The sequence below is a fragment of the Littorina saxatilis genome, linkage group LG3, assembly GCF_037325665.1.
Source record: "Littorina saxatilis isolate snail1 linkage group LG3, US_GU_Lsax_2.0, whole genome shotgun sequence".
Lineage (NCBI taxonomy): Eukaryota > Metazoa > Mollusca > Gastropoda > Littorinimorpha > Littorinidae > Littorina > Littorina saxatilis.
In genome coordinates, this window is record NC_090247.1 from 749568 (window position 1) to 762727 (window position 13160).

Below are 13160 nucleotides of genomic sequence, written 5' to 3' on the forward strand. Positions count from 1 at the left end.
CATTCTGCTGTATTCTATAGTTGCTATGGAATCTCAAGTATATGACTATATGTATAGCTTAGATAGACCAAATGTGGTCAACATTCTGCTGTATTCTCTAGTTGCTATGGAATCTCAAGTATATGACTATAGCTCAGATAGACCAAATGTGGTCAAAATTCTGCTGTATTCTCTAGAAGGCCTGTACATTTCAGAAAGCATTTCTCCTCTGTCTGAATCATTGGAATCAGTCATGTTTGGCTAGATTTCTACCTTCTTATTTCATAAAGGGACTTTTTCAAAATACTAAAATAATACTTGTTTGCATTAATATATAATGCAGACCTGGGAACCCCCGTTTTGCACTTGGGAGTATTCTCAAACAAACTTGGTGTATTTTCAGGAAAAAATGAGCGTACTCCACACTACATTTGAACATCCATGATTTAAACATGCTTCACACCTGTCTGTTTCACCATAAATTTCTAATTCTTGGAGACTTCAATGAAGATTTTTTGAATAATCCATCTCCCCACCTTCTTAATTTAATATACAAAAATAATCTGCACCAGCTCGTTACTGAACCCACACGTAATTTACAGAAACAAAATCCTCATGCATTGATCTGGTCCTGACCACGAGTATAAACCTAATTAGTGAAGTTGTAGTGTTACCCCCCATTTGTAGTGACCATTCAGTGCCACATATAAAATTAACGTCACAGAGATTAAAAAAAGGTCAGTTTAAAAGGACTATATATAATTATGCCAAGTTAGATGTTGATACATTTTTGTTTGAATGAAACAAAATTGATCTTTTGAACACAGTTTTAAATGCGTCCATTGACAAAGCTGCTGCCTTGTTTTCTGAACACTTATTACGTGTTGCAAAAACATGTATGCCTGTTAAGATAATAACAGTACGTGAAGATGACGCCCCATGGATGACTGAACATATTTTACAATTACGAAACGCAAAAAATTGTATACATCAAGTTGCTAAGCGCTTAAATACACCTGAGCAGTGAGCATTATTCCGCTTGACCAGAAATCAGTACACAGATGAAATTCGTAAACGAAAAAGAGATTATTTTTTAGAACTTGACGAGAGCTAGGATAAATTGTAAACAGAACTTCGGAAGCAAAAATTGGTGGCAACTTGTTGATTCCTTTCTGAAGAAAAAAGGTGTTGCATGTAACGAAATCCCACCGCTAGAGGATAATGGAAAAATTATTGATAACATTTGTGGAAAAACGATTTTGTTTAATAATTATTTTGAAAGCCAGTCTAAAGTTGAAAATCCAGACGATCCCCTGCCCGAGGCAAATTGGTGCGGTACGTCTTTACTGACTTTTGAATTGACAGAAACAGAAGTTGTCCAAGTGCTAAGGAACTTAGATTTATCCAAGGCCGTGGGCCCTGACGGAATAAATAATAAATTGCTTGTAGCTGGACTACCTGTTATTATTTCACCGCTTACAGTTCTCTTTAACAGATCCTTGTCCGAGGGTGTCTTTCCAGTTGTCTGAAAAACTGCTCACATTACGCCCATTTTTAAGAAACTCGATAGGAGTGCTTGTTCCAACTACCGTCCAATCTCTTTGCTGAGTTGTATTGGGAAGGTGCTCGAAAAATGTGTACAAATCCGTGTGTTTAGTTATTTGCAAAATTATAATCTGATTACACACTGTCAATCTGGTTTTTGGCTCACGTAAGTGTAGCCTATGCGATGCTAACTTTTGTCTGTCTGTGCGTGCGTGCGTGCGTGCGTGCGTATGTATGTTTATACAACTCCTGCAATGCAACCGAGGGGTGGATTAAATCTAGTTGATTATTTTTAGACAAGTGAGAAATTAGAACGAACTACTTTGATTAAACCCAAAAATCACACGTGGATTATTCGAAGTAAGAATAAAGAGGGCTAAAAAATAATCAACACTAGAATTTATTTTTAGAACATTTGAAACCCAGACGATTGGACCCTGTTGCGGAAGAATACGTACAATGTTGACTCAAAACTGTAACAACAATGGCTGACGTGTATGCCTAGTCGACAGACAATGCCATTTGCTTTGTGTGTGTTTTTGTTGTTGCTTACTGTACATGACATACATTACGTGTAAAATCCAGTTCTTTAACAGGCAACAAACCTTGCAAATTTCCAGAAGCTGCAATCTGAAGCAACCTATCTCTGATTCTAGCAGACGATCTCTCCAATGTTTAACACAAAATCAGCAAACTCTCCTGTCACATAGAACGTCCATTATATAGTGCAATGTTGAAATGAAGTTACTGGTCTGAAACATTTAGTCGTTTCTTCTGAGACAATCCTTGTTCTCTTATCATCTACAGATTTACTGCAGTCTTCACCACGCGAATTCACAACAGTCAGACTTTCGAACATGTAAACAATCTACGTAGGCAAGTATGATACGTCATGACGTCATAGGATTCCTAGCATATTGACGTAATGCTAAACATCCGGTTATCCTGAGTTTTCTCCGTAATACATGTCCGTGGGTTTTTCAATGTTCGGTTATTTCCGTGGCTTCATGCGGAAAGGGAACCGTCGTCTGCAATCAACGACATGGACCATTCTGGTCCTTGCTGCTGACAAAAACATGATTTTAACACAGAATGTAATGTCAGAATAGCTATATAAACGCTATTGTGTTTTAATCGTAGCAATGGGGTCCGATATTTAGACGAGACAAGTATAATGCCGACGAGTCGGAGACTAAGAATAAAGTAAAAGAATAGGGACTATTTGAATGACGCGCATTTGACACTCTGAGTGATTAGGCTGAAATGAAATTGCCTACAAAATGTCGTCTGCATGACTGCATGTTCGACCCGTGTTGGTCGTTGTATAAATAGCTTAAACAATGACAACTCGTTGATTACTGGAAAATAAACCACTCGTGGGTATTTGCAGCCGCTTGGTAATTCACTCGTGTGCTCCGCACACTCGTGAATTACCAAGCGGCTGCAAATACCCACTCGTGGTTTATTTTCCAGTAATCAACTCGTGGTCATTGTTTAAGCTCTATATGTATGTCTGTGGTAGAAACTTTAACATTTGAAGACGTCACAACATTTGAAGACGTCACATTATGACGTAAGAGGGTTAGACGTCACGCGAAGGAATTACTGAAAGTCTCGGTCATTGTTATTTTGCCGAGCGGGCCGAGACTAGTTTTTTCTTCGAAATCGGCCATTCAGATCTAGATCTAGTGTCTCGCATTCTTGCACAGTGTCACCTATGCCGCTTACTGTGTGTGTGTGTGTGTGTATGTGTGACGAAGTGATTGAGTTTGTGTTACTGTTTGTCGATTTCTTACGTGAGCCTTGATGGCTTCGCCTCTTGTATTGCTGGTGATTCCACTGTTTACCAATTACTGAGTATATATGACGATTTTTGTGTTGCACTTGATAAAAACATTATGTCACAGGCAATATTTTTTTATGTATCTAAAGCTTTCGATAAAGTTTGGCATCGTGGTCTGCTACACAAGCTTGAGGCGATAGGTATACGGGGTCCCTTGCTTGTTTGGTTCGAACATTACTTGAGTGATCGCAGACAAGCAGTAGTACTGAAAGGAACCAAATCAGGTTATGTCACCCCTTCTGCTGGTGTCCCTCAGGGTTCTGTTTTAGGACCTCTATTAATTCTCATCTATATTAACGATATTGGTACTGATCTTGAATCAGTGTTGAAACTCTTTGCAGACGATACGAGCATGTATTTATGTTTAGATAACGATGTTATACGAGCTGAGATTTTGAATTCTGATTTGGATAAAATTGGCGCTTGGGCTTTAAAATGGAAAGTCACTTTTAATTGTCAAAAGACAGAATTGTTGGACATTTGTAGGCAAAAAAATGTGTTACTTCCACCATTGTATTTTGAAGATGCACTTTTGATTGATGTTGAAAATCACAAGCACCTTGGCGTCATCCTACAAGGTAATTGTAAATGGGATTCCCACATAAAAAGTCTCATTGCTAAGTGTAGAAAGTCAATTGCGTGTTTTGGTTTATTCAAGTATCGTTTAAACAGGAAATCGCTTGAAGTTATATACAAATCCTTTATATTACCATTGTTTGATTACGCGGACGTTATTTGGGATAACTGTACGAAGTGTTTAGCAGACGAGTTAGAGACCTTGCATCTCGATGCAATCCGAATTATTGTAGGCGCAGTTCGTGGTACAAGCCACCAAAAATTGTATAATGAATCGGGTTTTGTGCCCCTGAAAGAAAGGTGACGTCGTCATAAACTCTTGTTGTACTATAAAATTGTAAATCGTTTAACCCCAGCATATTTATATTTCAAATTGCCGGTCTTGGTTTCCGATGTAAATCCTTACCACAGACAACGCCCTCTTGAACGTAAGGTTCCATTATGCAGAAGTGAGTTATGTAAATATTCATTTTTTCCTTCAACGACAGCTTTGTGGAATAATCTTCCAGAAAATATACGTAGTATGATGGAAAACATAGAAGACTCACAGTTATCCACGGATGGTTCAAAACCTCTGCCGCAGACATCCGATGTGCAGGGTCCACTTTCAGCATGCCCTGCATACACTTCTTGCCTGAAATATGAAAGGCGTTTGTTCATTATTTCACAACAGTTGTGTTGGTGGTTGTGGTGGTGGTTAAATAACGAATCTGCATAAAAATGAAAGACAGCTATGCGAGGTCAGAATACAAACAAAAACAAGGAAGCACAGCTCAATTAAGGACGTGTATATCAATTAAGGACGTGTATATCAATTAAGGACGTGTATATCAATTAAGGACGTGTATATCAATTAAGGACGTGTATATCAATTAAGAACGTGTATATCAACGTTTGACTCACACTGGTCACTGACTCGGGACCAGACCAGCCTTTTCAGATTGGTTTGAGTGTATATGAACGTTTGACTCACACTGGTCACTGACTCTGGACCAGACCTCATCTGTGAACTCCACATTTGCCTCTCGTATCAAGTCGTACAAGGCTGCCTCCTCCTTCGCTCGGAATGGTGGGTAGCCACACAATCTGTAACATCAATACAACAGGATTAAGAGTTGAATAAGTGTAATATTACATGCAGACAACCGCCTTCATCACATACATAAAATGAAGCAGGAATTCAACTGTCAATCGAAAGATGTGATGCAGGGATTCTCAGCTACAGCTAGGGTGACCCTAAAAAATTGCAACCCACAAAAATGACAATAACTTCTTCATCTCTTTACTAAATTACTTCATTTTTGGCGTACATGAACTTCACCTTATGAATGACCAGTCCCCAATGTGTCAATTATGTAGGTTAAATATTCGGACTTTTGTGCAAATTCAAATAAAAATGTCTTAATTCAGGGATCGACTCAACAGAACGAGGTTTGACATTGAGCGGTAGCCATACTTACCTGATTTAAACACTCCAGAATTTTATCTTTTGGATTATCTGAATGTCTGAGAATACAAAAAACACCCCCTTCACCCCCCAGATCATCGGTGACCTGAAGACAGCAGTTACAGCTAGGCAGAAAAGCGGTGTCATTGACAATTTCATAAGTGTCATTAAATAGAACACTTTTTGGACAGAAGGCAAATGTCAGACCATTTTACCTACAGACTGGAAACTTTGTGGAATTGTCGTCAAGTTCATGCTTCAACAACTATGAAGATATTAGCTGAACTCAAATGACTAAAAAAATACCCCCTTTCATTGTAAAGTTACACTTGCGCAATGGCACGCAAAATTCTTCAATGACATGAACGCATTCCTCCTTGGGAACTGCTCTGATCCTGCCTGTTATTGCTGTATTCAAGTCATTGTTTGTCTAATGTAGGTTATGGTATACTAGGTTCTTTAAATAACGGCCCAACGGTAACAATCTGGAAAGCTTAAATTGGGTTAGCTTGGCTACCGCTCAATTTCAAACCTGACGTACTGTTGAGTCGATCCCCAAATTTGGAAACTTTTTTTGAATTTGTACAAAAGTCAGACCATTTGACCGACAAATTTGCCACTTTGTGGAAAGGTCATGCAGGAGCTGAAGTTAATGTACACCAAGTAATTCAGTCAACAGACGTAACAGTTATAGCATTTTTGTGGGTTGTATTTGTTTGGGGTGACCCACATGTAGCCGACAATCATAAAGGGACAAAATTAATTTACATTATCTTACGGATGACCCATTTTTGACAAGTTAAATTAATCAAAGTAGGAATGTGAATGCACGCAGCATATAATACTCATGCAAACCAGTGAGGGCCTATTTGTCTGTGACAAGTTGCTAAATTGTGTGCATGCAAGAGTCAATAGGGACAGCATGATATGACTCACTAGGGACAGCATGGTGTGACTCAATAGGGACAGCATGATATGACTCAATAGGGACAGCATGGTATGACTCACTAGGGACAGCATGGTGTGACTCAATAAGGACAGCATGGTGTGACTCAATAGGGACAGCATGATATGACTCAATAAGGACAGCATGATATGACTCAATAGGGACAGCATGGTGTGACTCAATAAGGACAGCATGGTGTGACTCAATAGAGACAGCATGATATGACTCAATAGGGACAGCATGATATGACTCAATAGGGACAGCATGGTATGACTCACTAGGGACAGCATGGTGTGACTCAATAAGGACAGCATGGTGTGACTCAATAGGGACAGCATGATATGACTCAATAGGGACAGCATGATATGACTCAATAGGGACAGCATGGTGTGACTCAATAGGGACAGCATGGTGTGACTCAATAAGGACAGCATGGTGTGACTCAATAGGGACAGCATGATATGACTCAATAGGGACAGCATGGTGTGACTCAATAGGGACAGCATGGTGTGACTCAATAAGGACAGCATGGTGTGACTCAATAGGGACAGCATGGTGTGACTCAATAGGGACAGCATGATATGACTCAATAGGGACAGCATGATATGACTCAATAGGGACAGCATGACATGACTCAATAGGGACAGCATGATATGACTCAATAGGGACAGCATGACATGACTCAATAGGGACAGCATGATATGACTCAATAGGGACAGCATGATATGACTCAATAGGGACAGCATGATATGACTCAATAGGGACAGCATGTGACTCAATAGGGACAGCATGGTGTGACTCAATAGGGACAGCATGGTGTGACTCAATAGGGACAGCATGATATGACTCAATAGGGACAGCATGATATGACTCAATAGGGACAGCATGTGACTCAATAGGGACAGCATGATATGACTCAATAAGGACAGCATGATATGACTCAATAAGGACAGCATGATGTGACTCAATAGGGACAGCATGATATGACTCAATAGGGACAGCATGATATGACTCACTAGGGACAGCATGATATGACTCAATAGGGACAGCATGATATGACTCAATAGGGACAGCATGATATGACTCAATAGGGACAGCATGATATGACTCAATAGGGACAGCATGTGACTCAATAGGGACAGCATGATATGACTCAATAGGGACAGCATGTGACTCAATAGGGACAGCATGATATGACTCAATAGGGACAGCATGATATGACTCAATAGGGACAGCATGATATGACTCAATAGGGACAGCATGGTGTGACTCAATAGGGACAGCATGATATGACTCAATAGGGACAGCATGATATGACTCAATAGGGACAGCATGATATGACTCAATAGGGACAGCATGATATGACTCAATAGGGACAGCATGGTGTGACTCAATAGGGACAGCATGATATGACTCAATAGGGACAGCATGATATGACTCAATAAGGACAGCATGATATGACTCAATAGGGACAGCATGATATGACTCAATAAGGACAGCATGATATGACTCAATAGGGACAGCATGATATGACTCAATAGGGACAGCATGATATGACTCAATAGGGACAGCATGATATGACTCAATAGGGACAGCATGATATGACTCAATAGGGACAGCATGATATGACTCAATAGGGACAGCATGATATGACTCAATAGGGACAGCATGATATGACTCAATAGGGACAGCATGATATGACTCAATAGGGACAGCATGATATGACTCAATAGGGACAGCATGATATGACTCAATAGGGACAGCATGATATGACTCAATAGGGACAGCATGATATGACTCAATAGGGACAGCATGATATGACTCAATAGGGACAGCATGATGTGACTCAATAGGGACAGCATGATGTGACTCAATAGGGACAGCATGATATGACTCAATAGGGACAGCATGATGTGACTCAATAGGGACAGCATGATATGACTCAATAGGGACAGCATGATATGACTCAATAGGGACAGCATGATATGACTCAATAGGGACAGCATGATATGACTCAATAGGGACAGCATGATATGACTCAATAGGGACAGCATGATATGACTCAATAGGGACAGCATGATATGACTCAATAGGGACAGCATGATATGACTCAATAGGGACAGCATGATATGACTCAATAGGGACAGCATGATATGACTCAATAGGGACAGCATGATATGACTCAATAGGGACAGCATGATATGACTCAATAGGGACAGCATGATATGACTCAATAGGGACAGCATGATATGACTCAATAGGGACAGCATGATATGACTCAATAGGGACAGCATGATATGACTCAATAAGGACAGCATGATATGACTCAATAGGGACAGCATGATATGACTCAATAGGGACAGCATGATATGACTCAATAGGGACAGCATGGTGTGACTCAATAGGGACAGCATGATATGACTCAATAGGGACAGCATGTGACTCAATAGGGACAGCATGATATGACTCAATAGGGACAGCATGATATGACTCAATAGGGACAGCATGATATGACTCAATAGGGACAGCATGATATGACTCAATAGGGACAGCATGATATGACTCAATAGGGACAGCATGATATGACTCAATAGGGACAGCATGGTGTGACTCAATAGGGACAGCATGATATGACTCAATAGGGACAGCATGGTGTGACTCAATAGGGACAGCATGATATGACTCAATAGGGACAGCATGATATGACTCAATAGGGACAGCATGATATGACTCAATAAGGACAGCATGATATGACTCAATAAGGACAGCATGATATGACTCACTAGGGACAGCATGATATGACTCAATAAGGACAGCATGATATGACTCAATAGGGACAGCATGATATGACTCAATAGGGACAGCATGGTGTGACTCAATAGGGACAGCATGATATGACTCAATAGGGACAGCATGATATGACTCAATAGGGACAGCATGGTGTGACTCAATAGGGACAGCATGATATGACTCAATAAGGACAGCATGATATGACTCAATAAGGACAGCATGATATGACTCAATAAGGACAGCATGATATGACTCAATAGGGACAGCATGGTGTGACTCAATAAGGACAGCATGATATGACTCAATAGGGACAGCATGATATGACTCAATAAGGACAGCATGATATGACTCAATAGGGACAGCATGATATGACTCAATAAGGACAGCATGATATGACTCAATAGGGACAGCATGATGTGACTCAATAGGGACAGCATGGTGTGACTCAATAGGGACAGCATGATATGACTCAATAGGGACAGCATGATATGACTCAATAAGGACAGCATGATATGACTCACTAGGGACAGCATGATATGACTCAATAGGGACAGCATGATATGACTCAATAAGGACAGCATGATATGACTCACTAGGGACAGCATGATATGACTCAATAAGGACAGCATGATATGACTCACTAGGGACAGCATGATATGACTCAATAAGGACAGCATGATATGACTCAATAAGGACAGCATGATATGACTCACTAGGGACAGCATGATATGACTCAATAAGGACAGCATGATATGACTCACTAGGGACAGCATGATATGACTCAATAAGGACAGCATGATATGACTCAATAAGGACAGCATGATATGACTCACTAGGGACAGCATGATATGACTCAATAAGGACAGCATGGTATGACTCAATAAGGACAGCATGGTATGACTCAATAAGGACAGCATGATATGACTCACTAGGGACAGCATGATATGACTCAATAGGGACAGCATGATATGACTCAATAAGGACAGCATGATATGACTCACTAGGGACAGCATGATATGACTCAATAGGGACAGCATGATATGACTCAATAAGGACAGCATGATATGACTCAATAAGGACAGCATGATATGACTCAATAGGGACAGCATATGACTTGTACAATGTCATAACAAAACTGGAAATAAAAAAGACAGAAAGAATGAAAGCAATGAATGATACAAACAAGCAAACAAACAATCAGATGAACAGCAAGAGGGTTACCCACATGTCTCCATGTCTGTTGTATTAGATGTCTCCATGTCTGTTGTATTAGATGTCTCCATGTCTGTTGTATTAGATGTCTCCATGTCTGTTGTAAGATGTATGTAAAGTTTTGTCTGGTTTTTTTTTTTTTTTTTTTTTTTTTTGAAGATAAAGTACATGTAAATAGATGTGCACTACCAACGTGAAACAGGCTTTCATGACAACATGCAGTGAAGCGTGACTTACAACGTGTACATAATAATTCCCAACGCCCACACATCACACTGTTGACTATATGCTTTGTTGTCCAGGATTTCTGGAGCTGAAAAAATAAAAATTTCTTGAATTCCAGTTCATTTCAAAGTTCATGATGAGGCAAGAGAGAAAAAGAAATAAAATATTTGAAGAAAAAAGTTAAATAACTTCTATAAACTTAGGGATATGTATTTGTGAAAAAGGAAGAGCACATTCCAGCTCAAAGAAATGCAAACAGGCAAAGATAAAAAAAATGAAGAGAAAAACATGCAGAAAAAGATGAGTCTGCTTATTTGCACCTACCGAATCAGCTTGTATGAATGAACACACACACACACACACACACACGCGAGCTCACACACGTACGTATGCACATGCACTCACTCACATGTGCTCACACACACACACACACACACATCACACACACACACACACACACACACAATTTACCCATATAGATAGGTGTGCCACAGAAATCCTCCAACATGTTGTCTGGAGTTACCCCACCCTTCACCACTGACAAACCAAAATCTGTCACCTGCACACAAGTACACGCATTAGGACAGGCTTTAGAACAGAATAGAATGGGTTAGAATAAGGACATAGACAGAGGGCGCTAGGTTAGGGATTAGAATAGGGAGAGAGTAACTTGAAGGCAAGGTAGATTAAATCAAGATTTAATAGGGACAAGAAAAAGAGACTCCGCATTCTGTCAAAGGGATAGCATAGGGAAAACGCAGAGTAACGATAAAAGAACTTAGAGATTCTTTCTACCTTTTCACAAAGTCAGGACAGCCTAGGCATAGTCAGCTTCAAAGGATAACCGCGCATGTTACTGGCTTGTTTACTTTAAACAACAGTAAAGGTTCAAAAGATATGTAGAAGAGAATTCCGTAGATAGTCAGAAGTAAACAACCGGACTGTTAGAACGTCGGCGTGCGTTTGATTGAACGGTCCTAAACTAGATAGATAGGTGGGAAAAGTAAACCTTAAGTGACCTGCGCAAACTCAGGTAAGCTCCTCATTTTTTTGGTGTCCCGCCTGTTTTGCGCATGGTACTTTCAAAAGGGAGAAGCTGGAATTAGGTTAGGGATAAAGCACTTTGGTGATGAATAAGAGGATTTATCCTACATACGTGAGAGAGACACCCGTGAGATAATAATCGTTCAAATCACACGTGTGTATATCATGTAAATGAGGTCATGTCAAGCAAGTCTGGCAGGGACCTGTTTTTCCACTGCTTATGATGCCAAAGTCACCGAGACAAACGTCATTATAGAAACAAAATTGCGCTCGCTAATTACCCTCGTCGATGAATCTTTAGAACTAACACGTCACGCCACACTTTCAGAGTGACGTTTCTTTGCTTTGACGTAATAGATTGCACGAGGCTTTAGAAGAGATCGAGGTTCTAAAACAAGCGTCTTCAATTTAGCCGCCTCGAATGCAGGACATTTTCAGTCAAATACACGTAAGTACAGTATGTAGGATAAACAGAATACTACATGGCTTGCTGTTCCGTACCAGATTTACACTCGTTGCTTTTTCAAATAGTGAACAGCTCGCTTTCGCTCGCAGTTCAATATTTAAAAAAACAACTCGTGTAAATCTGGTACGACACAGCAAGCCATGTAGTATTCTCTATTCGTCCGTCCCGTTCTCACTAAAGTTAATATAGCAGGTTCTGAGGTATTAGACCATCCTTAAATTTAGCCCAAAAAGGAAGAACTGTTTCTTCCACATAGAGATCCAATAAAGTAAATAGGTTTGAGAGAAATTCTTAGATAGTCAGTCAGTGAACGAAAGATCCTGTATGGGGTAAAAACGTAGCTAGCTCGATATGCGGAGTCTCGACTTATGATAGGATTATTTGGGGAAGGGAGATTAGGTGGCTTCATTGTTTTCTTAAGATAACTTGCGCATTTTTGATGTTTGCCATGTAAAGGCGACCCGGGATTTTGTACCGATTTTGTATGTGAATTTATAATATTGCGTAACTTGCGCTTGTTGTATTGAACCATTTGTACACTTTTCTAAATAATAAATAAGTATAATTAACTATTTTGTAGAAAAGTGATCCCATGAAATTGACTCCGTTATTCAACTGAATGGTTTTCGTTGTCACGTAAGTCGTCATTTCTTTTTTTTGGTTATATTTAGTCAAGTTTTGACTAAATATTTTAACATCGAGGGGGAATCGAAACGAGGGTCGTACGTGGTGTATGTGCGTGTGTGTGTCTGTGTGTCTGTGTGTGTGTGTGTAGAGCGATTCAGACTAAATTACTGGACCGATCTTTATGCAATTTGACATGAGAGTTCCTGGGTATGATATCCCCGAACGTTTTTTTTCATTTTTTTGATAAATGTCTTTGATGACGTCATATCCGGCTTTTCGTGAAAGTTGAGGCGGCACTGTCACGCCCTCATTTTTCAACCAAATTGGTTGAAATTTTGGTCAAGTAATCTTCGACGAAGCCCGGACTTCGGTATTGCATTTCAGCTTGGTGGCTTAAAAATTAATTAATGACTTTGGTCATTAAAAATCTGAAAATTGTAAAAAAAAATAAAAATTTATA

The 13160-nt window shown here is 39.8% G+C and overlaps 1 protein-coding gene across 1 annotated transcript in view; it reads right to left on the reverse strand.

The window, feature by feature from the left end:
• Window positions 1–13160, reverse strand: part of LOC138961359 (serine/threonine-protein kinase 33-like) — a 73832-nt gene that overhangs the window by 29569 nt on the left and 31103 nt on the right. The window contains exons 7-10 of the mRNA XM_070332971.1: window positions 11035–11122; window positions 10576–10651; window positions 4917–5029; window positions 4492–4577 (exon numbers count right to left, since the gene is read on the reverse strand). Coding sequence (XP_070189072.1) covers window positions 4492–4577; window positions 4917–5029; window positions 10576–10651; window positions 11035–11122 — 363 coding nt within the window. The remainder of the gene's footprint in view (window positions 1–4491; window positions 4578–4916; window positions 5030–10575; window positions 10652–11034; window positions 11123–13160) is intronic.